We start from the raw sequence: 21,953 nt of genomic DNA, 5'->3' as shown, positions 1-21,953 counted from the left end.
CCAGATTTGTCCTCTGATACCAATTGGCTATCAGAGAAAGATCACAGAAGAGATAACTGGGGAGAGAGTGAATTAATCAGTGAAAAGTTAGTGCTAAATGTATAAAAAAAAATTAAGTTATCCTATAGGCAACCAGATAGCCCAATCTAGAATTGCAATCAGGAAGACCTGAATTCAAAACATGACCCAGATAGTAGTTATGTGACTCTCTGACCAAAGTCATTTACTCTCTGCCTATCTCAAGGTTACTTAAGACAGCTAGGTGATACAGTGAATACAGTTCCAGGCCTCATTTTCTGAGACTCATCTTCCTGAGTTCAAATTGGGTCTCAAATACTTCCTACCTATATGATCTGGGCAGTCACTTAACTTGGTTTACCTCAGTTTCCTCATCTATTAAAAAATCTAGAAAAGGAAATGGCAAACCACTCCAATATAATCTGCCAAGAAAACCCCAAATGGGGTTGTGAAGAGTAGGACATGACTAAAACAACAACATTTAAGGTTTTAAGGTTTAAAATATTAGCTGTATAATCTGGGTATTGTAAGTTTATTAGCCCCTTTTTATAGATGAGCAAACTGAGTCTCAGAGAAGTGAAGTAATTTGCCCAGGTCAAAGAGTTAGTGGGTGATAGTGCCTGGATGGGAACCCAGATCTTCATACTTCAGTTTCCCAGCTCTTTCTATCACAAATCAACTAATATTGAACCATTTCCATGAACTTTTCTATACATGTGCATTGGTCCTATCCACATTTTCATTTCTTGCTGTGATTCTCCACCCTACCTCCAACTCATCATTCCAGCAGACTATATTCTTTCTGCTATTTCCCAAAGCACAAAGTAATGAAAGAAAGCACAAATTTACTTATGGCAAAAGTAGCCAGGAGTCCAGATTATTGTGAAAACCAAAGCAAAAGAAAATACAAAGAGGCAGGGTACATTAATTTTCTTTGAGTTCCACTTTGATTTAATTTAGACCTTGGGACAAGGACCATTCTTCATTTCTGGGGCTGTTTAAGCACTCAATTCCTGAGAAGAGAATAAGAAGGCGAGGGAAAATTATCTTTGAATGGACATGAAATTTGAAATAAATTGGAAAAAGTGGAAGGAAATGTTTCTCTTACAGAAAATGAAGAAATTAGAGATGAGAAGGGAACACATATTTCTTATTTTTTGGTAGTAAGCAATACCAGTCAAAACAATCAGCAAAAAGTTATGAGAGAGAAACTTTTGATAAAGGTTGCTTGCTTTGAAAAATGACCTCTAGCAGTCCCTAAACCTAGGTACATATTGCTAATGAAACTTCTCATCATTGTTATAATAAATATAATTGCAAAATAATGAGGTCACTAGGAATTTGAATATTTCCTATAAATTATGGTAACAAGAATAGTAGTGGGTGCCAAGAATATGCTGACTACAGAGAAGCATAGGAAATCTTATATAAACTAATGCAAAATGAAATAAGAAGAATCAGGAAAACATTAGACACAGTGATGGAAATTATGTAAATGAAAATAACAACCACCACAAAATAATTAAAAATGAATGTTATGAAATTAGAATAGCTAAGCTTAGCCTCAAAGAAGAGATATGAAAAAGGAATTTCCTTATTTCTTTGAGGAGATGGGAAATTATGAATTTAGAACACCACACATGATGTTGGACTTTTTATGTCCATTAGTTTTTTAAGTTTCCTTTTTTGTTTTGTTTTTGCTAAATGATTTCACCCAATTTTTTTTTGCACTATAAAGGATGGGTCTCTGGGAGAGGAAAGGAAAGAAGAATGCATTGGGAAAAGAGGATGATGAAAAATATAAAACTATTAGTGAACATTTATTTGAATAAAAATAAAAATAAACATCTGTCTATACTTTCAGTACTCCTCCACCCACCCCCAATCCACAGATTCCTTCTGGTTCATTCCACATTTTAATTCCTTAACTATTGGCCTTGCTGCTTCTGGGATGATATTCCTTATGATTACAAAATGGGAAGGGAGAAGCTATATATGCTCACCTTCTATCTCTTAGAAGGCACCACAGAATGGGTGTTTCCTTACCCAAGAAAGTTTGATGTACCTAAAAGAGTACGTAAGGGCAGTTGGATAGTGGATAGAGTGCTATGCCTGAAATCAGGAAAATTCAGCTTCTTGAGTTTAAATATGACCTCAGACACATAGTAGCTATGTGACCCTAGGCAAGTCTCTTAAACCTATTTGCATAGTTCCCATAATGTGATCTGGAGAAGGAAATGGCAAATATCCTTGCCAAGAATACCTCTAATTGGGTCACAAAGAGTCATAAGTGACCAAAAAGGACAACAACAACAACAAAGTACAAAGGGATTCTTTGAGGCAATGAGAGAATATATTGGAGAAAGTAGTGTCCTTAGAATCAGGAAAACCTAAAATTAAATCCTGCTTTAGATACTAATTCTATGACCCTGGCAAGTCACTAAACTTCTTTTAGACTCAGTTTTCTTTTCTGTAAAATGGACATAATAGTAATCTCTACCTTACAGAGTTGTTGTAAGAATCACATAAGATTAAAACATGTCAGTGCTTGGCAAACCTTAAAATACTATGTAAACAAATAACAGTCCTTTTAGTTACTTACTGTTAATAATAAAATCTAACATTTATATAGCACCTACTATGTATGAGGCACTGTGTTAGTTGCTTTAGAAATATAATTTTATTGAGTCCTTTGAACAACCTTATGAGGTAAGTGCTATTATTATCAACATTTTATAGAAAAGGAAATGAAGGCAAACAAAAATGTAGTGATTTGCCCAAGGTAACACAACTAATAAGTTCCTGAGGCCAGATTGGACCTCAGGTCTTCCAGACTCCAGGCCTGATGTCCTATGTCCACCATGCTACCTGGCTGCTCCTATACTTTCTGACAGAGACTGGTGCCGAGGACACTTAGGTCTAAAAGAATGAGTCACTTCTTCACAATCAAGGAAGAGCTAAGTGCCTTCATTGTTATAATCTTTGTTTTTACAATAGGTAGTCAGAGGGAGGCTACGGATGCCTTAATGAAGTCAAGGCAAGGTGACTTATTCTATTTCCAGTGGCCGGGCTGTCAGTAGATGGAAATCTGATATAACTCTGAGAATCTACAAAGTCATCACAGGTCAGATCATATCACCCCAAATAACACTGTGTCCTTGTGAGAGATGACCTAATGTACAATATAAGTAGGGTATTAAGGTTTGTCCCCTAATAGTTGTTGTTGTTCATACTGGAAGATGACCAAAATGGCATCACTGATTTCTTATGACTCCTGTATAAATTGGACTTATGTGAGGTAGAGCTATGCAATGTTGTTAGCCTCTCCCTTTCTCCCAGAATCATCCAAGTCCAATGGCAAGACAAAAGTTAAGATGATTGGTGAAGGTTCAGGATGCAAGAGTATATCAGGTATTTAGGGAAGACCAGTACCTCTAGTATAAGACTGGTTGAACCTTTTTCTGGGATAATTTCCTCCTTTGGAGTCTACCTGCCATCTAGCTCTCACCTGTGGCTATAGCATAGAAGCTATAGCATGCACAGCAACTATTCCCCAGTAACCATCTCAACAGATGGGCTAAACCAGTTTGTGGGTAACTGACAGGCTTTATACCCATTGGTTAATTAGGAAGGTGTCTGTCCCAGGCAGGTGTAGACTTTCTCTGGTGGAAGGGGTAGATGAGAATAATTTGTTCCAATAGCCAAAGAGGAAGAAGCAGGCACTATAGAGCACTTAAGAGCCTGAATAGATATTAAAGAAGCCACAATTTTTCACTGTTCCTCTAATACCTGTGAATTTTAGATTTACTCTACCCTGCTTAGTCTTTAGAATTATAGCAACCAGGAATGTATACACCCCTACCTTAAGCATTAAGTGTTGAGGAGGAGGGCCTTTGACCAAAATGTGCTAGTAAGTGACAAATCAAAAGCAACTGACAGACCCCTTGGGCTGTCCTAAGTCAAGCTTAAGCTATGATTGGTAAATGTGAGACACAGGAAGTGAAATAAAGAACCACCTATATATTTTGCATCACTTCCTCTCTCCAGGCTCACTCTCAGAGACGTGGGGCTCACTTGGCGAGGTTGGTCTCTCATGGCAGTATGGGGAGCTCTGGGTGATGTTTTGGTGTGCTTGCCACTCTTGGTGGGTTTTGGCATTTATGGCTTGGCGGTGAGGTTACTGGGAGAAGCTTTGTAGCATGGTTTAGGTGAGGTGTCTTCCCTGAGCAACCTTTACCTCCCAAAGCGCTATCCTACTAGGAGATCCCCTCATCTTGGAGGAGGCCTCTTGGCTGGAAGCTGAGCTAGATTGAGAAGGCTGTTGTTCTAGGCCTCTGAGCTTCTATATGGCTTGCCAGAACAGTCCAATTCCCTTTTCTCTCTCTCTTCTTCTCAATTTCTTCCTCCTATTGTAATTAAACCACCATAAAAATCCCAAACTGACTTGAGTATTTCATTGGGATTAAATTTTAATCCCTGGAGACCACTAGTATAATATATTCAGTCAACAGCCCTAATTTTCCCCTAACATGCCCATCTTCTTTATAGTCATGAGGAAAACTTGATTATGATTTTCCTTACTTTTTTTAAACCCTTAACTTTCATCTTAGAATCAATACTGTGTCTTGCTTCCAAGGCAGAAGAGTGGTAAAGGCTAGGAAATGGAGGTTAAGTGACTTGTCTAGGGTCACACAGAATCCAGATTAGCACTCAGGACTTCCCATCTCTAGAATTGGCCCTCTATACACTGACCCAATTATTGCCCCCCTGACTTTACTTAGATTTTAGAAGGTAAAAATAAAGCTTTGACTTAGACTTGTAGACTTACCTTAGTTTTTGGAAGTTTATAGCCTAAGGGCGTGGAAGTGGGGATGTTTTTTCCAGTATAAAGACCAGCCATTTCACTAAAAGCTTCAGAAAAGAATCCTAAATCAATAAGGATTTCCGTCTTTAAGCAAAAGAAAAGAAAAAAATGAAAAAAATGTGAGGAATGAGGTTAAATCACTGAACTTGGGACTATCCTGATTAACATTGACAATCATAAAAAAGGAATGGAGGATTTGTCTTGTATTTGTAAAGGGAAAAAAGAAAAGGGAGAATAAAGGGGGAAAGAGGGAAGAGAAAGAGAGGCAGACCAAGGAGCCAGTGGACTAAATAATCAATTGCCTTGATGTCATGGAAGAATTACCAGGGTTAGAATCAAAAGTCAGAGTTCAAAATCTAATTCTGCCACTTGTTAATAATGCTAATCTGATGATCTATTTAAAATATCTGAATTTTTTGTTTCTGTATCTGACAAAAAAAGGATAATAATATCATCCCTCCTTATCCCATGGATTGCTGAGAATATCAAGTGATATCTAGGTAGAAGTGCTTTGAAGTCATTCAGACCACTCTAGGTCACCGCATCATCATTACTGTCTCTGCCTAAGTGTCACACACAAAGGCTCACTCTCAGTAACATCAACAGGACATCTCTCTTGTGCTTTAGACTCTTTATTTGCCCTCCTACTCAGCTTAGCTCTTCAGCACTTTAAGCCATGTATGATATTTCTCTTTTTTTTCTTAACCTTTAACTTTCTGTCAGCATCAATTCCAAGATAGAAGAGTAAAAAAGAGTTAGGCAAGGGGGTTAAGTGACTTGCTCAGGGTCACAAAGCTAGACAGTGTTTTGAACCCAGTGCCTCCAGGTCTGGAGCACTATCCACTATACTATTTAGTTGTCCCACATCTGACATTTCTTTGGAGTCCCAGATCCAAGTACAGGGCATATCAAAGAGTAGTTACATGATAAATGACCATGGAGGAAGAAGACATTGACACAGAAGAAGACTCATATATTGGTCTACTGTGAAAGATTTGACATTTTTTCCATTTCTTAATACTTCTTAGTTTTTTGAGTGTTTTCTTTTGGAATATGTCTAATAGGGAAGTTTTATGTGACTTTACATGTATAATCAATATCACATCATTTGCCTTCTCAGGAGATAAGGGGAGAAATGGAAGGGAGAGAATTTAGAACTCAAAATTTAAAAAAATGAATATTAAATTTTTAAAAATGTAATTAGGAAGGGGTAGCGAGGTAGCACAGTAGATAGAGCACCAGGTTTGGAGTCAGGAGGATTCAGAGTCAAATATGGCTTCAGACACATCCTAGCTATGTGACCCTGGACAAATCACTTGACCTCAGTTCTCTAGACCTTACTGTTCTTCTGTCTTGGAAATGATACTTAGTAGTAAACTTAAGCTGGAAGATAAAGTTGTATATGTGTGATTAAGTAACTAGGAAAGGATAGCTAAATTGCACAGTGGATAGAGCAACATGCCTAGAGTTGGGAGGACCCAGATTAAAATCTAGCTTCCTAGCTATGTGACCCTGGGCAAGTCACTTAATTCCAGTTTTCTTGACCTTACTGTTCCTCTGCCTTGAAACTAATACCTAGTATTGATTTTAAGATAGAGGGTGAGTTTTTTTTTTTTTTAAATAATTGAGAATGGGTAACTTAGCACAGTGGATAGAACACCACATCTGGCTTTGGGAAGACCCAGTTTCAATTCTAGCCTTAGTCACTTCCTGGCTATGCAATCCTGGTCAAGTGATGTAACCTCAATTGCCTAGCCCTTGCCACTCTTCTGTCTTAGAAGATAAAGGTTTTAAAAAATGATAATTAGGAAATATTTATTAAAAAATTAAAAATATATAAATGTATATGTCACATTATAAATATATATGATGCTACTATGTATTTTAAAGAATAAACTAACATTTGCTTATCATAGAAAGCCCATTTAAAAATACAAAGCTTACTAATGCCACTAAGAAAACATATATCAGCCCTATATCATTCAAATTAGGTCTTGATTCCATCCTTTATTTAAATTATGTAGATATATAAAACATAACTTTTTCTAGCCCCCGCCAGCTAGAACCATAGCATTGAGGCTGCAGATTGAAATTTGAACATGCACCCTAAATCCTTACTTTCTTTGAGACTATAAGCAAGTCATGTAATGTTTATTCCCATTTTTGTCATTTGTTAAAATGTTTTTAAAAATTAATATCTGTTATCATAACAGAATCCACTTAAGAGAGTTGTTGTAAGGATCAAACAAGATGACGTATGGAACATCTAAATGGGGTGGTGAATCTGGAGTCAAGATATGAGTTCAAATCTGACCTCAGGCACTTCCCTAGTTGTGTGGTCCTGGGTTAACTCAATTTCCTCATCTGTAAAATGGGGACAATAATAGCACCTACCTCCTAGGGGCTAAAATGAGAAAATATTTGAAAAGGGCTTTGTGAGAGCTTCAGATGTTTACAAGGCATCTGGAGTCTGGAAGTCCAGAGATATGCTTTTTCTAAACATGATTAGATTATTATTGAAATTTCATCATCAATGCCAATGATAACTGAAATATATTATTATCATTAGCTGTTATGATATGGTTGTTCAATTGTTTTCACTCATGTTGACTCTTCATGACCCTGTTTAGGATTTTTCTAGCAGAGATGTTGAAGTGGTTTGCCATTTCTTTCTCCAGCTCATTTGACAGATGAGGAAACTGAGATCAATAGGGTTAAGTGACTTGTCCAGGGTCATGTAACTAGTCAATGTCTCGGGTCAGTATTAAACTCAGGTATTCCTAACTCCAGGCCCAGCATACTATCCCCCTGCACCATCTAGCTGCCCTGTTATTATGTAAAGAGATTCATAAAACAGAAGATGCTATATAAATGTGTCTAGTAATAGTTCCCATTTTAGTTAAAATAATATGAAATTTAATTGAGTTTTCATTTTAGTTCTCTTTGAATTAAATATAAAGGGGGCAGCCAGATGGCTCAATAGATAAAGAGCTAGGCCTGGATACAGGAGGTCCTAGGTTCAGATTTGCCCTCAGATACTTTGTACTTATACTTCCTGGTCCTAGAACCTGGGCAAGTCACTTAACCCTAATTGCCTAGTCTTTCGTCTTGCTCTTCTGCCTTGGAACCAATACTTGGTATTGATTCTCAGACAGAAGGTAAGAATTTCTAAAAAATAAATTATATGCCAAGCAGTGTCTAAATTAAATCTATTTATGATAATAATCTAAAATGGGCAACAAAATTATTATTGAAAAATAACCCCAAATCTAATTAATGTCTAAAAAGCAAATATATCATATTACCTTAAGGATCCTTGTATCTATGGTTTTAAATAGATCTTGGCAAACTTCACAGACCAAGTAATGGTTTAATGAAATAAGTGGCAGAAGCTATAGAAAAGAGGAAAAAACCCAGTTAGGTATTTCAGAAGTACAGTTCATAAACATCTGAAAAATTGCCTCACATTTAAGGAAAATATTAGAAGTGAAATAGTGAGTGCAGTCAATCTTCCTTCCTTGGTAACCACAATGTTTGCCACTTCAGAAATGGGTGGAATCACCTAGGAACATACCAGGCAGTCATAGGAAAGTATGCCAGCTTTTCCAAAAAGTCAACACTCCTAACACAGGCTTCTTTTTTGATAGCTAAGGTGATACATAACTTAGTATTAGTATCCCTGAGGAAGAGAAAAGAGGAAGTCCAGATATTTGCATTTTCTAAACAAAATTAAGTCATAAGGAAAGCTTCACCATCAATTTCAATGTTAGCCCTGATTTACAGTACACAGGAAATGACATAACTTAAAACAAGAATTTAAGTTGTTAAAGGTCTGGGAGCATCTTGTTCCTGGTCTGAACAACAAAGCATTTGGCCAAGATGAACCTCTAAGATCCGCTTTGAATTCTGAGTCACACAGGAAAGAAAGTTGAGGCTGTTTATGCCAGAAACAAATGTCAATGTGGCAGTCCTTTACCCTTTTTATTTTGCCCCTTTCAACCTGGAATCTAGAAATCCCCAGTTTATTTAGTTTGGAGGTTGTTACAGGAGAGTTTCTCTCTGAGAGAAGGTCCTCACTGGTCTCAGGCTAACAACAAACCTTGAGATAGTTCTGAGTGGGGATGACTAGTCCCATCAGATGCCTCTTTTTCCCTTAAAAGCTACTCCCATTGTATCACATCCCCTTTTCAAGGATCAAACTAAGGACCTTTGGCTTATCAGACTGATGTGCTACCTACTGTGCTATAACTTAAGGTCTATTGTTAGCCTGAGACTGAAGAGCCAGCTCCCAAATCCCTTCTTTCCCCTCCCTGACCCCCTAACCTCAGGAGTTCCTATCACTCCCCCTCCTGACATATGCTAGGAGCCATAATGACCCCCAACCCCAGGAATTCCTGTGCACTCCCTCTACCACAAAAGTGTATAAAAAGCCTGCAAGCCCCAGACTCAGGGCTCTGGTCATTTTTAGAGTGCTGAGCCCAAACTGCAGTTTGTTTAATAAACTCCCTCCTATGTGTTACATTGTTGGTCATTGTTTCATCCTTGGGATCGATTAACAGAACACTTCAAGACAAGTGAAGTAGGACTTTTCCCTCAAGAAGAAACTCTCCTGTGACAAGGTCAAAACCTGGGGTTTCCACCTCCCAGTTGAAGGTAATAAATAAATAAACTGGGGACTTCTAGATTCCACATTGACACCCCCAAACCACAAATCCAATGGAGGGCATAATATCTATCCATCAGCCTTCTTTTGACCCTGATTCCAGGGCTTGTGTCTTGCCCAAAGTAAAGAAACATGAATTGAAAGATAGAAACATGGATCTTTGATCTTTTCATTTCTGAAACCTATGGGCTGTTGACTTACATGTAAGATTAATTTAACTTTCTTTGTTCCTTCTTCCTCAGGACATTTTTTAAAATTGTCATAGCAAGCCAGCATGGAATCATAGAAAGAAGAACCACAGAAAGATTTGGAGAGAGTGGGTCTGGGTTCAAATGACAGCTTTGAGACTTACTTCCTTTGTTAACCTGAGCAAGCCAACAAGTCTCTGGACTTCAGTGCTATTATTTATAAATTGAGGGGTTTGAACAGGTGACTTCTGAAATCCCTTCTTTAATTCAGTGATCCCTCAATTTAGCCAACTTCATGGATCTTTGTTAATGGCCCTGTCTCTGTTATGGACAGCAGTTGCTTTTTAAAAAGGAATTAAGAACTCCTTCTGGATGATCAGGGACATATTTGGAGCCTAAGGTTTTGAAACAATTGTGGATGATGGTACCACTTCTCCATGGTAACCATTAGGGAGAAATAAAAGTCTTTTCCCAAGGTGGTTGCAGTTGCCTCATTTCAAGGCAGCCCTTTTCATTTCTCACACATCTGAGAAAAATGTCAACATTTCTTTTGAAATGAGTAAATTGTCTTGGAAACGACCATGCATGATAAAGGATTCTGGTTAAAAAATGCAACCAAGGCAAAGCCCTGTCTTGAAAGAAACAAAGAAACGTAGATGGCCACCAAAGTGCATCAGGAACACTGGAGCAAAAAATAATTATTGTGGCTATTAATAATATTAATAATCATAACAATCATAATAATTATGGAGATTAGAGTTGCTAAGAGTTCCTAATAGAATAGATAAGAAAAATCTTGGAATTTTTCTTCTATTTTGATGTCAGAAATGACTTGGCCATTCAATGTGGGGACTCGAACCACTTACTGAATCTGTGATGTCATTATATCACTGGGACCTAGGGCTCAAAAGGGAGTCTGAGGCAGAAGCAATCAGGGAGCCATTGTAGAATCAGTAACAACCACTACCAGTTAAATAGAGTTTTAATATTTGGAGAAATCTTTACAAATAAGATCTCATTGGATCCTCACAACCACCCTGGGAGATAGGGTCTCTTATTATCCCCATTTTATAGGTGAGACAACTGAGGTTGATGGGAGTAAAGTGATTTGCCCAAGAGTAGACTGCTACATCAACATGAAATCTGGAAACCCCAAGTTTGCCCCTATCCCTTGGGAACTTATCTGAAGGGAAGTCCCAGTCTGACTTTGTTTCAAACTGAACTATAGACCTTAAAGTTTTATTTAATGATCCCAGTTTAGATGGGACTAGTAGATCTAATCAAATGTTGTTTTTTTTTTTTAAACCCTTACCTTCCATCTTGGAGTCAATACTGTGTATTGGCTCCAAGGCAGAAGAGTGGTAAGGGCTAGGCAATGGGGGTCAAGTGACTTGCCCAGGGTCACACAGCTAGGAAGTGGCTGAGGCCGAATTTGAACCTAGGACCTCCCGTCTCTAGGCCTGGTTCTCATTCCACTGAGCTACCCAGCTGCCCCCAGATCTAATCAAATGTTAAATGCCCTTTTTGTCTTAGAAGCTTCCCACATTGGAACAGAGATCTATTCTCCAGAAGACCAACACCAGTGTAGGAACTATCCATTTTGTATACATTGTAGTAGACCACTCCCTATACGCCAGCTTCAGGCTACAGCCTCTTTCCCAAGCATGCTTAAAATCTATCTGTGTATGTTTGCTGTGCTTAATTCCCCAGAAGGTATTTAAGATCCCTATGTTCTATTGTCATGGGCATTGTACCCCCAGAAACTCAGGCAAACTATTCAGGGAAATTCCTTTGCTCCCTTACACCCTCAGACTCCCAGGTGAAAACATCTGACCCTGAGAGGATTATACTCCTTTGATTGTCCCATTGATTTGAGAGATGGACAAAGGGCCACACCTCATCCATCTGTCTTCCAAATCATGAGAACCACCCCCATGCCTTTGGGGAAACCTCCTCCCCAACCCCTTGCCCCAGAGTCATAACCTCATTGCTATAAAAGAATATAAAAACCCCAGAATTGAGGCATTCTGGGAGCAACCTCCTAGGTTGCTCCACTCATGCTGTCTTGCCAAAAATTCAATTTTACTAATAAATCTCTCTTTACTTTTAAGTTTCAGAGTCTTTCATTCTTGCAAAAGGTATCCTTCCTGAACCCCAGGGGTACACCTCTACACCCCACAACACTATTATTCTTTGGAGAATCATCTAGCAGGATGATCCTCTCAGAGACACTGTCCCAGAGCCCCCAGAGTTTTGACTCTGTATGGTATTTGGTGCTTGGCTCTGTGTGGCGACCAATATTTAAGGGCCAGTATCTTTCTTGATTAAAGGTTTAGTTTTGCTAACTACTTTAGTGGTTCTGTGTTTTTCCAGGATGACAGCTACTAAGTATCTGAGGTACAATTTGAACTCAGTAGAACAGAGAGAAAGGGACAAAGAAATAGTCAAAGGTGAAACTCTAGAAGAAAGTGGGTATGAAAGTTAAAAGGATAGAGAAGAGGAAAAAGGCAAACTAGGAAAGAAGAGACAAGAGAAAGGAGGAATCAGGGAAGAAACATTATTATTTGAGTACTATAGGCTCACAGGACATACTATGAGTTGTAGTAAAGGGGGAAATTGTGACAACAGAGGCACAAACAATTCTGATGGACACAAAAATTCAGAGAGAAGTTTTCTGAAGAGATCCCTTTATGATTACTCTGCAGGAACAGAATAGCAGGGAGGGGGGAATCTGTGTTACCTACCCTCAGCTGGGGTACTGTGATTTGTAATGTGCCTTGAGAGCACCAAAATACTTGGATCATGCTGGAGTCTGCCTTCTTTTCACCCCCTTCTCCCCAAATAGATGAGTTGTGACTTTGCTCTAGGTCTCATTGGGACATGAATAAATATTCTCATTATGTTTCATAGTCAGCAATCTCTAGCCCACTTGGGTGCTCCTTTGGTGGTGGACCGTAAATGATGAGACTACAGTGTTCAGCTCCCCTGCTAAGTACTCATTGGGCTAGATGGGTCATTCATGTGAATGGAATAAAAAGAAGGGCCGCTCACTTGAGTTTGTGTGCATCAGCCTCAATTTCTGAGCTTTGTAATCCTGCTTAAATCATCTCTAACAAAAGACTTGAGAAGGACTAATGTGAGGACAGCAGGGAAACCAGATAAAAGCAGGCTGACAAAGACTTATTTTGTATTCAGTGAGAATTTAAGGAGGTAGTCTCATACAAGAATATGAATAACTTTAAATCTAAGCTAACTAGGCTAGTGAGGATCTCCGTTTCATAATCCTCAAAGGTCACATGAAAGAAACTGTCCAAAAGAAATTCCATGAAGGTCAGATGAAAGAAAAATAAATGAGCTGTGACCAAATTACCGAAATATGTTCAGAATGTCTTCATTGTTATTTGACAATTTTAGACTTTAGCTCTAGAGATGAGAGGTCCTGGGCTCAAATCTGACTTCATAACACTTTCTAGCTGTGTGACCTTGGGCAAGTCACTTAACCCCCATTGCCTCACCCTTACTGCTCTTCTAAGACAAAAGGTATGGATTAAAAAACTGCTTTTAGGTGACTTACAATAAGGTCTTGGTGGACAGAATGGAGTTCATGACAGAGGTAACTCAGGCTGCTGAGGACAATGGACACATCTGCTCTGTATCGGTCACAGAAGAGATCCAGCCCTGGAGTAAGTTGGGTGATTTCATAACGGGCATACTCATGGTCATATTTGGGATGGACAAGAGAGGTTCTAAGTAGACCCTGGAATGAGAAAAAAAAAAGAGAGAGAAAATTAAACAGCTACTATAGTATATCAGTAAAACTGGAGCAAAATATTACAAAAGGAAGGAGATGATTTTCTGAGAAGAGCACCTAGTGTTTATGCATGCTCACCAAAGACCATGTATTCCTGAGGTTCTAAGGAATCATCATGGAACAGGAGGTGATGTCATTTACCTGGACAGAAAGCCACCTCATGGAAAACCATTCTGATTCACATTCCTTGCCTTGTTAGGCAGAAAGAGGGAAGCCACTGTGGTGAAACTCCTCTGGCAAAGATTTCACACATTTAGGGGACTCCCTGATGGTTTTTATTCTTTTGTTAAAAGTCAGTGTAGTATGGTGGCCAGATTGTTTCACCTTAGAGTCAAGAAGACCCAAATTCAGATCCACCCTCTGGTCCTGACCAGATGTGTGATTCTGGGCAAGTAATTTCATTATTTCTCAGCCCCATTTCCTTCATCTGTACAATTGGGATAATAATAGCACCTACTTCACTGGGTTGTTTTGAGAATTAAATTAGGTGATGTGTAAAGTACTTTGCAAATCTTAAGAGCACTAGAGGAATTTTAGCCATTAGTAATTATTAATAGTGTTATTATGAAAGGGATAGGTCCAGTAAATATATGTATGGAGATAAGTATGTATGTGTACATATTTTTGTATGTAAATATGTTTGGAAGTTAGGTGATTTAGAGGATAGAACATTGGGCTTAGAATCAAACTAGCTGTGATTGGGAAACTAACCTACCCTCGTTTGCCTCAGTTTCCTCAATTGTAAAATAAGCTAGAGAGGGAAATGGCAAACTGTTCCAATATCTTTGCCATGAAAACCCCAAATAGGGAGTTGGACATACCTGAAAATAACTGAACAATGAGAAGCATATATGTGTATGTCAGTATGTATATGTATGCACACATATATTTATGGATGTATATATGACTATGTATGTACATTGTCTAGGTCTATGTGTGTGGATATCTATGTTTCTATGCATATATGTCTGTCTATATATGTTTATATGCCTATATATCTATCATGTCTGTAGGCATGGATATATCTGTTGATACATATATGTATATGTTTATGTATGCATATATATTCTTCCTGTTGTGGATGCATCATACAATTCTTTTAACGGGTGCCTCAGAAGAAAAACCTAAATATATGTCAATGACCAGTCAGAAGATGGGGCAAGATGCTACTTTAAGAATTTTTGTTACAAATGTGTTAATATCCTAAAAAGAACTAGTCAATTTTTAAAAAATGCTTCAATTACCCATCATGGTTTTGGTTAGCAATTTTTTATTAATGATTTTATATTCATATTCAATAAAAAACCAGCTATCCAATTGTATTATTTTTCTAAAAGAAATAATTTCATATCCAAAAGCAAACTTCCTTTGCTTCAGAAACAAGGAAGATGAAAGAAGAAAAGGCAAGAGGAGGAGGAGTTGGAGCAAGTGAAGGGTCTGAGGAAGCTTCCCCCTCCCAGTGCATCTGCCATCTCTCCTCTTCTTGCCTTTTGAAGCATGAGCAGGAGGTATTTGATACCCTGGATGCTGAAAGATCTAGCCTTGTATTCAGAAATGCTATCCCCAGAGAACTGCCTTATCAAGCCTTCATTTAATCAGCATCTTCTGATACATAAATCAAGAAGATTTATTCTTTAAAGTAAACAAAGCATCTAGTAATTTGCAAAGGCCCATGGTTATATCTCTAGGTGTGGGGGGGGGGAGGGGAAGGGGGCAGGGGAAGTTTTCTAATTCAGAGAAAAGTCCTTTTATCCATAAAAGCAAAGAGTCAAAAACCTAAGGGGCAAAGAATCTAAACAACTGGTTTCTTTTTTTCCCCATATGCAAAGTACCTCAGGCCACTGAGGTCAACCACATTTTTATTTGGAGGTGAAGTAGCCCAAATCCCATGGCTACTGAAGAAATCAGCCCCCCAAACTATAATATGAAGTCAATAATGACATTTTGACAACAGGCACACAAATAATCCTGATCAGCATCAGAAAAAAGAAGAGGGGAATTATCTGAAGAGACCAATATGGATGCCCAAGGAACTCATTGGATATCCCCCTCTAACTCTGGGATTCTAAGGGAATAGCTACAACATATTGTAAACACAGGATATAGTTCCTAGAGTTCCCTGAATGGTCCCCTAAATAGGTAGGTCACCCTTCTCTCCTTATCTATGGTTTCCAAGAAGTCTGAAGTTATAAATTGCACAAAGACTTTTATGATAGTCTATTTTTCTTTTCCTCTCGATTAATTTTCAGAGGGTTTCAAACTGTTCTTTCACATCCTACTTCCTTACTTGATTTACAGTAATATATTTTTTAAAAAACCCTTATCTTCCCTCTTAGAATACATACTGTGTATTGGTTCTAAATGTATTAGGTGGTTGTTCCTTTAAGGATTATGGTAATGAGGAATCAGATCTGCCACCCTCCTCCCTTTGTCTCCCTCCTCCCTTCTCCCTCCCACTTCAGTTTATCTCTTCAGTTGGTGACAAATTGGAATTCAGTTCTAAGTTTCCTGATATATCTAATAGATAACTCTTTGAATGGTTGGAACAAGGGGTTTATTTAAGGAAAGGGGAGGAAAAGGAAATTGGATAGGAGAGAGGGTTTAGGGTTTCCCTGATCTTAAATAATCCTAAATTGAGAATAATATTATTATAAAGTCTTGAATGAGGGATGTGGCCAACAGGGTTGAGGATCTTTGAGTCACTTCCTGACACAATAGAAAGAAAATCAGTGAGAGGATCTTCTCAGTCCTTTCTCCTTCCTGTCTCAGAAGAAAGAGATCTCCAACAGTTTGGATGTTTCTTTTAACAGTCTTCTTCGGGTCACATTCTCCTCCAGAATGCTCCTTGATTGACAGCTTCTGCAAACCTTCCTCCATTGCCTCTGTTCGCAGGTTTTCTTCAATTTACTCATTCACAATATCCCCCATTTTGTTTTTCTCTTGGCCAGGATGCATCCTGCATCCTGTATTAATGTTACTTACCTCCTAAGTTTATCTTGACGACTTCCTAACTATCTAATTTTTAACCCTATACTGTTAAACTATTCCATTACTCCAAAAAAATAAAACTTAGTCTGTCTCAACTATTATGACTAACTCTATGCTAAGTTATGGGTGTAGGAAAATGATTTAGGTAATAGGGATTCATTATATAAATATGATTTTTTAACATAATAGTAAACCATGTAACAATTTAAACAATATTTTTGACAATGTAATTATCGTATCTCTTAATGATTATAACTTGTACTAAGTAAAAGTTTCTATGAATAACAATTGTTACTAAAATTATTATGTAACTTAACTTCTATAAATAATGTTCTATATTTGTCCCTACATCACCTAGGAATTTGAACAAATTTTCTAAGCTTTCCCTATCATCAGTAATTAGAACATTTATAAATTACCCTAACATTGTTAGTTTGTTAGTCCATTAGTATTTACATATGTACATGGGCTGTATCTCTACAGATTTTACATATGTATAACTATAATACAATGTTGTGATTTCTGTGCAAAGTCATGCAGATAAGAAAATTTCTTTGTTATAATTTTACACAGAAATTTATAAGTATATCAGCATGAATTTTGTGTGTTGCAATTATGCAATGTGTTGTATACTTATGCAGCCCAAGAGATTCTCTTCCATCTTGTGCTTATGTGTAGTTGCATAAGTATCCATGTATCTATATGTGAAATTAACATGTATATCACATTCTTACATGACCTCATGACCATTAGTTCAAAATTCAAAGTCCTTCCATATATTTGATGTTGATTGTAGAAACATACATGTCTTGGGTTTCTCATCTGTGCTGCATATATGTGTTGACTGTCACCTCACTTTGATTGAAGTCCCATGTTATTTAACATACAGGAACATACAAGAACATTCACAAACATACATGCATGTAAGATTTACAAGTGCATGTATGTAAGATTGAATTTGGTTTCATTGTGCATGGAAATAAGGTTTGAGTTCTTCATGTGTGCTTGTCAGTGTTCATGAGTTGGTTCTTCATACATGGAAGTAGGTTTTTCATATGATCATCTTCATGTGTGGATGTATGTAGTGTGTTGTATACATTTTCAAATGTATGTTATGAACTTAAATATGATATTATTATATCAGTTTATATTTGATTTTCAAAAGGAGGTTTTATTTGTATATAGTTGCTTCTCTAAGATGTTCATGTTAAGAGATTTTCTTGACTTTTAAGTTTTCTTTGCAGATAGAATTCTGCTTTTAGCTTATGGGTGATGATATAATGTATTTCATATAGTAATGTCTTCCCATTCAAGTAACTTTGTTACATTTTCCTTATTGTTATAATTGTTGGCAGAGACTTTTTTCATTGAAGCTAATTCTAATGTGTATGTATTTCTATCTGTCTGTCTGTCTGTCTGTCTGGAGCTATTCCTTTTTTCTCTTTTGCAGTGCTTGTTTCTGTTTTAATTTGTACTCTTGTGTTTTTCCTTTATATTAACATGTGCCATGCTTTCATGTCTATTCTTTATGTTTTCTCTTTGATAGCTCTCCATCTATAGGGACTATTGTTAACTATTGCTAGAGCTATATATTGCAGATGTTATATTTATTTATCTTCATTGCTGTTGTTATGGGTATGATGTAATTTTACATGTGAAGCATGGAACCATGGATCTTTTTGTTCAATCTTTACAGATGTTGGGGCTGTCATTATGGCCATTACTTGACCTATCCATCTTGGTTCTGTAGGAGATTCCTTATTAAAGTTCTTGACATATACTTTGTATCCCAGTTTTATCTTATGCAATAAAAAATCTAATGGTATTCTTTGCACAAGTAATCCTAGTTTTCTTAGTTTGTCCAGCCTATCCTGTATTTGCTTTAAATATTCATGAAGTACACATTCCCCTTTTAAAATGGACAGATATGATGGCTTTACTGTCCTACCATGCCAGAGTGGTTGACCATACAGCATTTCAAATGGTGATATGTACAAATCAGTTCTAGGTCTTGTTCTTATGTGAAATAAAGCAAGAAGTATAACATCTGTCCATTTCAAGCGTGTTTCTGAACAGAATTTTCCTATTTGTGTTTTCAATTCTTTGTTCATTCTTTCCACTTGGCCTGAACTTTGGGGTCTATAGACATCATGATAATTGCATTTGATCCCCAAGTTCTTGTATATTTCTTATAAAACTTGGAAAGTAAAATGAGGCCCCCTGGCCAAGTCTATGGTATCGGGAATGCCATGTCTAGGGATAATTTCTTTCAGTAGAAATCTTGCTACTGTGGCTATATCATTTTTCTTGGCTGGATATGCTTCATCTCTTCAGTCTATCTACAATAACCAATGCATAATTATATCCCTTGTCTTTAGGAATGTTAATATAATCAATTTGGATACATTGGAAAGACATGTATCTGAGAGGTCTGCCTCCCAATGCCATGTTTTTAAAATGTCCTTGATTATATTTTCTACATGTTTCACATGCCTGACAAGTTCTAATAGTATTTGTTACTTCAGGTGCCCTCCAAAAACACTGTACTATATCCACAATACCCTGCACCCAAAATAATTTCCTTTTGCAAGAATCATGTTGCATAGAAGTTGATATAATTTTCTAGGGAGAATTGGTTTACCCCCTCGAGCAACCCAGACACCTTTGATTAATTTAGCACTTAGCCGCTTCTTCCATGACTGTACTTCATCTCCATTGTAAGCTTCGGTGAGATTATGCTTATCAACCAGAGAGAAATTCAGCACATGATGGGGACCAAACCTTGCAGCATATTTTGCAGTAACATCCACTCTTTCATTCCCTAGGGATATTCTGTCTATTCCATGAGTATATGCCTTCCATTGGATTATGGCCACCTCCGTTGGAAGTTCTACAGCTTTTATAAGACAGTCTATTAGTTTGCCATATGCAATTAGTTTCCCAGCTGATGTTCTGTACTCTCTGTTTTTCCAAATAAATGCAGATGAATGAATCATTGTAAATGTATAAGCTGAATCTACGTATATGTTTACTCTTTTGCCTTTTGATAACTCTAAAGCTTTGAGCAGGGCTTTTAACTCAGTGCCCTGGGCACTAACATGACGTGGTAATGATGCATATCAAAGCATTTTGTCATTGTTAACAATAGCAGCTCCTGTGACCCTGCATCTTCCATGAATGTAAAAGGATCCATCTGTGTATAACTCCATATTGGGATCCCTAAGAGGTGTGTCTTTAAGATCTTTGTTTATGCATCATTTCCACAACTTGGTTGCAGTCATGCAGTGTCTCTCCACCTAGTGGCAAATCTGGAATCAGAGTAGCTGGGCTTAATGGTGCACAACTATGAATAGTGATGTTGTCATTCCCTAGCAAAATGATTTCATACTGGGATATTCTTGCATCTGTAAAAGAATGCATATTCTGCAATCCACACAAGGCAGAAGAATGATAAGGGCTAGGCAATGGGTAATATAATGTAATATAACACAACAGAATAAAATAGAACATAATATAGTAGAGCATGATATAATAAAATATAGTATATGTATATACTGGGGTTGGGGAATGACTTGCCTGGGGTTACACTGCAAAATGTCTGAGATTAGATTGGAACCTGGGACCTCCCATCTCTAGGCCTGGCTCTCAATCCATTGAGTCACTTAACTGCTCCCCATTTACAGTAATATAAAGAAAGAAATTGTTTCCTATAATTCTATGCCCTTGAAGGGAAATATTTAGCTTGCTAATATTACTGAAACCCTATTCTAAGTATTCCAAATGTAAAGGATAATTTTAGTGTTTTGACTTAAATCTAAATGAGTGGTCGCCATAGGAAATTCCCAAATATGAAAATACCCAAGTGAGCTGGGGATTTATGGAGATTTTAATTAATAAAGAAAGAAGGAATTAAGGGAAGGAGAGAGAAAGAGAGAGAGAGAATTAATTTAAACTGCTCTGGCTCAGGCTGAGCCAGGCAGTAGTTAAAGGCCTTGGCTGACGTGGCCTCCCTGAGCCTAAAGGTAAGGGAGTCAGTCTTATCACTCACCACAAGACCGTCTCCAAGCTGGGTTCCAGTCCTCCACTGAACTCAATATCCTGAACTGAGTTCAGAACAATCTCTTGAACTGACTTTTAGCCTTCTTTTAAAGAGAATTTTCTCTTATGTCACCTCCCCTAAATTTTTACATCTACCAGTCACAGTAGATGCTTTTTTCCAGGGCTGCCCATTCTTAGTTCTCACCACTCTTTAGTTCTCACCTTCTCTGGTTAGATTATATCTCCGGAGGTACTTCACACTTCTTTGTTAAGCTTGCCTTTTGTGAGTTACTTGACCTTTTGGTGATTAATTTAACCTTTACAGGTACTTAACACTAAAAATAGACTTAGCTTAAGGTTCTAACTTTACTATAAGGTATGAGTTAAGTACTTTCATTGTTCAATCAGGAGTTTACAACTTTATCTTCCCATAAAGTATGTATGGGTGGAGTAATGTAAAGTTCCCTAGACATTCCTGATTCTTGTTAAACCAAGTAGCTCCATTGTTACAATAAGGAAATAGCTTAAAATCAAATCTTCTAAAGTACAGTCTGAGTAGTTTTTAAGATTCACACAAGAGAAAAGAGGGAAATATTTAAACATTTTTCCTTTTTATTGTGGACTTAAAAGTGACCAAACCCAAATATGCCAATAAAGAAATTCTAAGATTGCATAATAAATTTGATCTTTCAGTCTATAGTTTATGTTTAAGTGTGTATATTATGTGTGTGTGTGTAATAATCAAATTGCTATATGTGTTAGCATTTCTTCTGTCCTTTTAGTTTTCCCGAGTATTAAAAAATTCTTGAACTAATTGAAGCACACCTGACATTAAAATAAAGTGATCTCCAATGTCTTCCTGTGACAGGTAGAGATCTTGCCCTGAATTTGCTAGTCAAGTACCAGGCTGAAACTTCTTCGAGGCTGGCATCAGATATGGCTGCCATTTGAGGACCAAAGTGCAAAAAGATTTGTTAGCATCTGAATCTGGACTTTAGTGCTGGAAGGGTTATAGAGAGGTTGTCTAGGTCTAAACCTTCCCATTTATTACTTATGAGAAAATTAAGACCCCCCAAGAGCACATGGAGGAGTCAAGATAGATCTTGAGATCTCCAAAGATCCAGTCAAGGCTTCTATCATTTTAACTATCCTTCCTATTTTCAGTTTTGTCCATTTACTGAGTAGTGATCTCAATAATTTGGTTATTTGATATGACTTATCACTTGTTTATTTGAGTATATATTTGGGAGTTTTGGTTTTATAAGATTATTTTACTTTTAAAAATGAATATGGAAATACATTTTGTGTGATAATACATGTATAACCCAGTGGAATTGCTTGTCAACTCCAAGAGGAGAGAGAGAACGTGAATCATAACTTTGG

At 37.3% G+C, this 21,953-nt stretch overlaps 1 protein-coding gene across 6 annotated transcripts in view; it reads right to left on the bottom strand.

The window, feature by feature from the left end:
* CFAP54 (cilia and flagella associated protein 54) overlaps positions 1-21,953 on the bottom strand; it is a 377,407-nt gene that overhangs the window by 133,634 nt on the left and 221,820 nt on the right. For all 6 annotated transcript variants that reach the window (XM_007503244.3, XM_016425734.2, XM_016425736.2 and 3 more), the window contains 3 exons: positions 13,308-13,490; positions 8,188-8,274; positions 4,847-4,966 (listed from right to left, as the gene is read on the bottom strand). In XM_007503244.3, coding sequence (XP_007503306.2) covers positions 4,847-4,966; positions 8,188-8,274; positions 13,308-13,490 — 390 coding nt within the window. The remainder of the gene's footprint in view (positions 1-4,846; positions 4,967-8,187; positions 8,275-13,307; positions 13,491-21,953) is intronic.

Source organism: Monodelphis domestica, chromosome 5 (assembly GCF_027887165.1).
Source record: "Monodelphis domestica isolate mMonDom1 chromosome 5, mMonDom1.pri, whole genome shotgun sequence".
Classification (NCBI taxonomy): domain Eukaryota; kingdom Metazoa; phylum Chordata; class Mammalia; order Didelphimorphia; family Didelphidae; genus Monodelphis; species Monodelphis domestica.
Note: the sequence above shows the minus strand (reverse complement) of the source record. Positions and strands in the feature narration are given on the sequence as shown.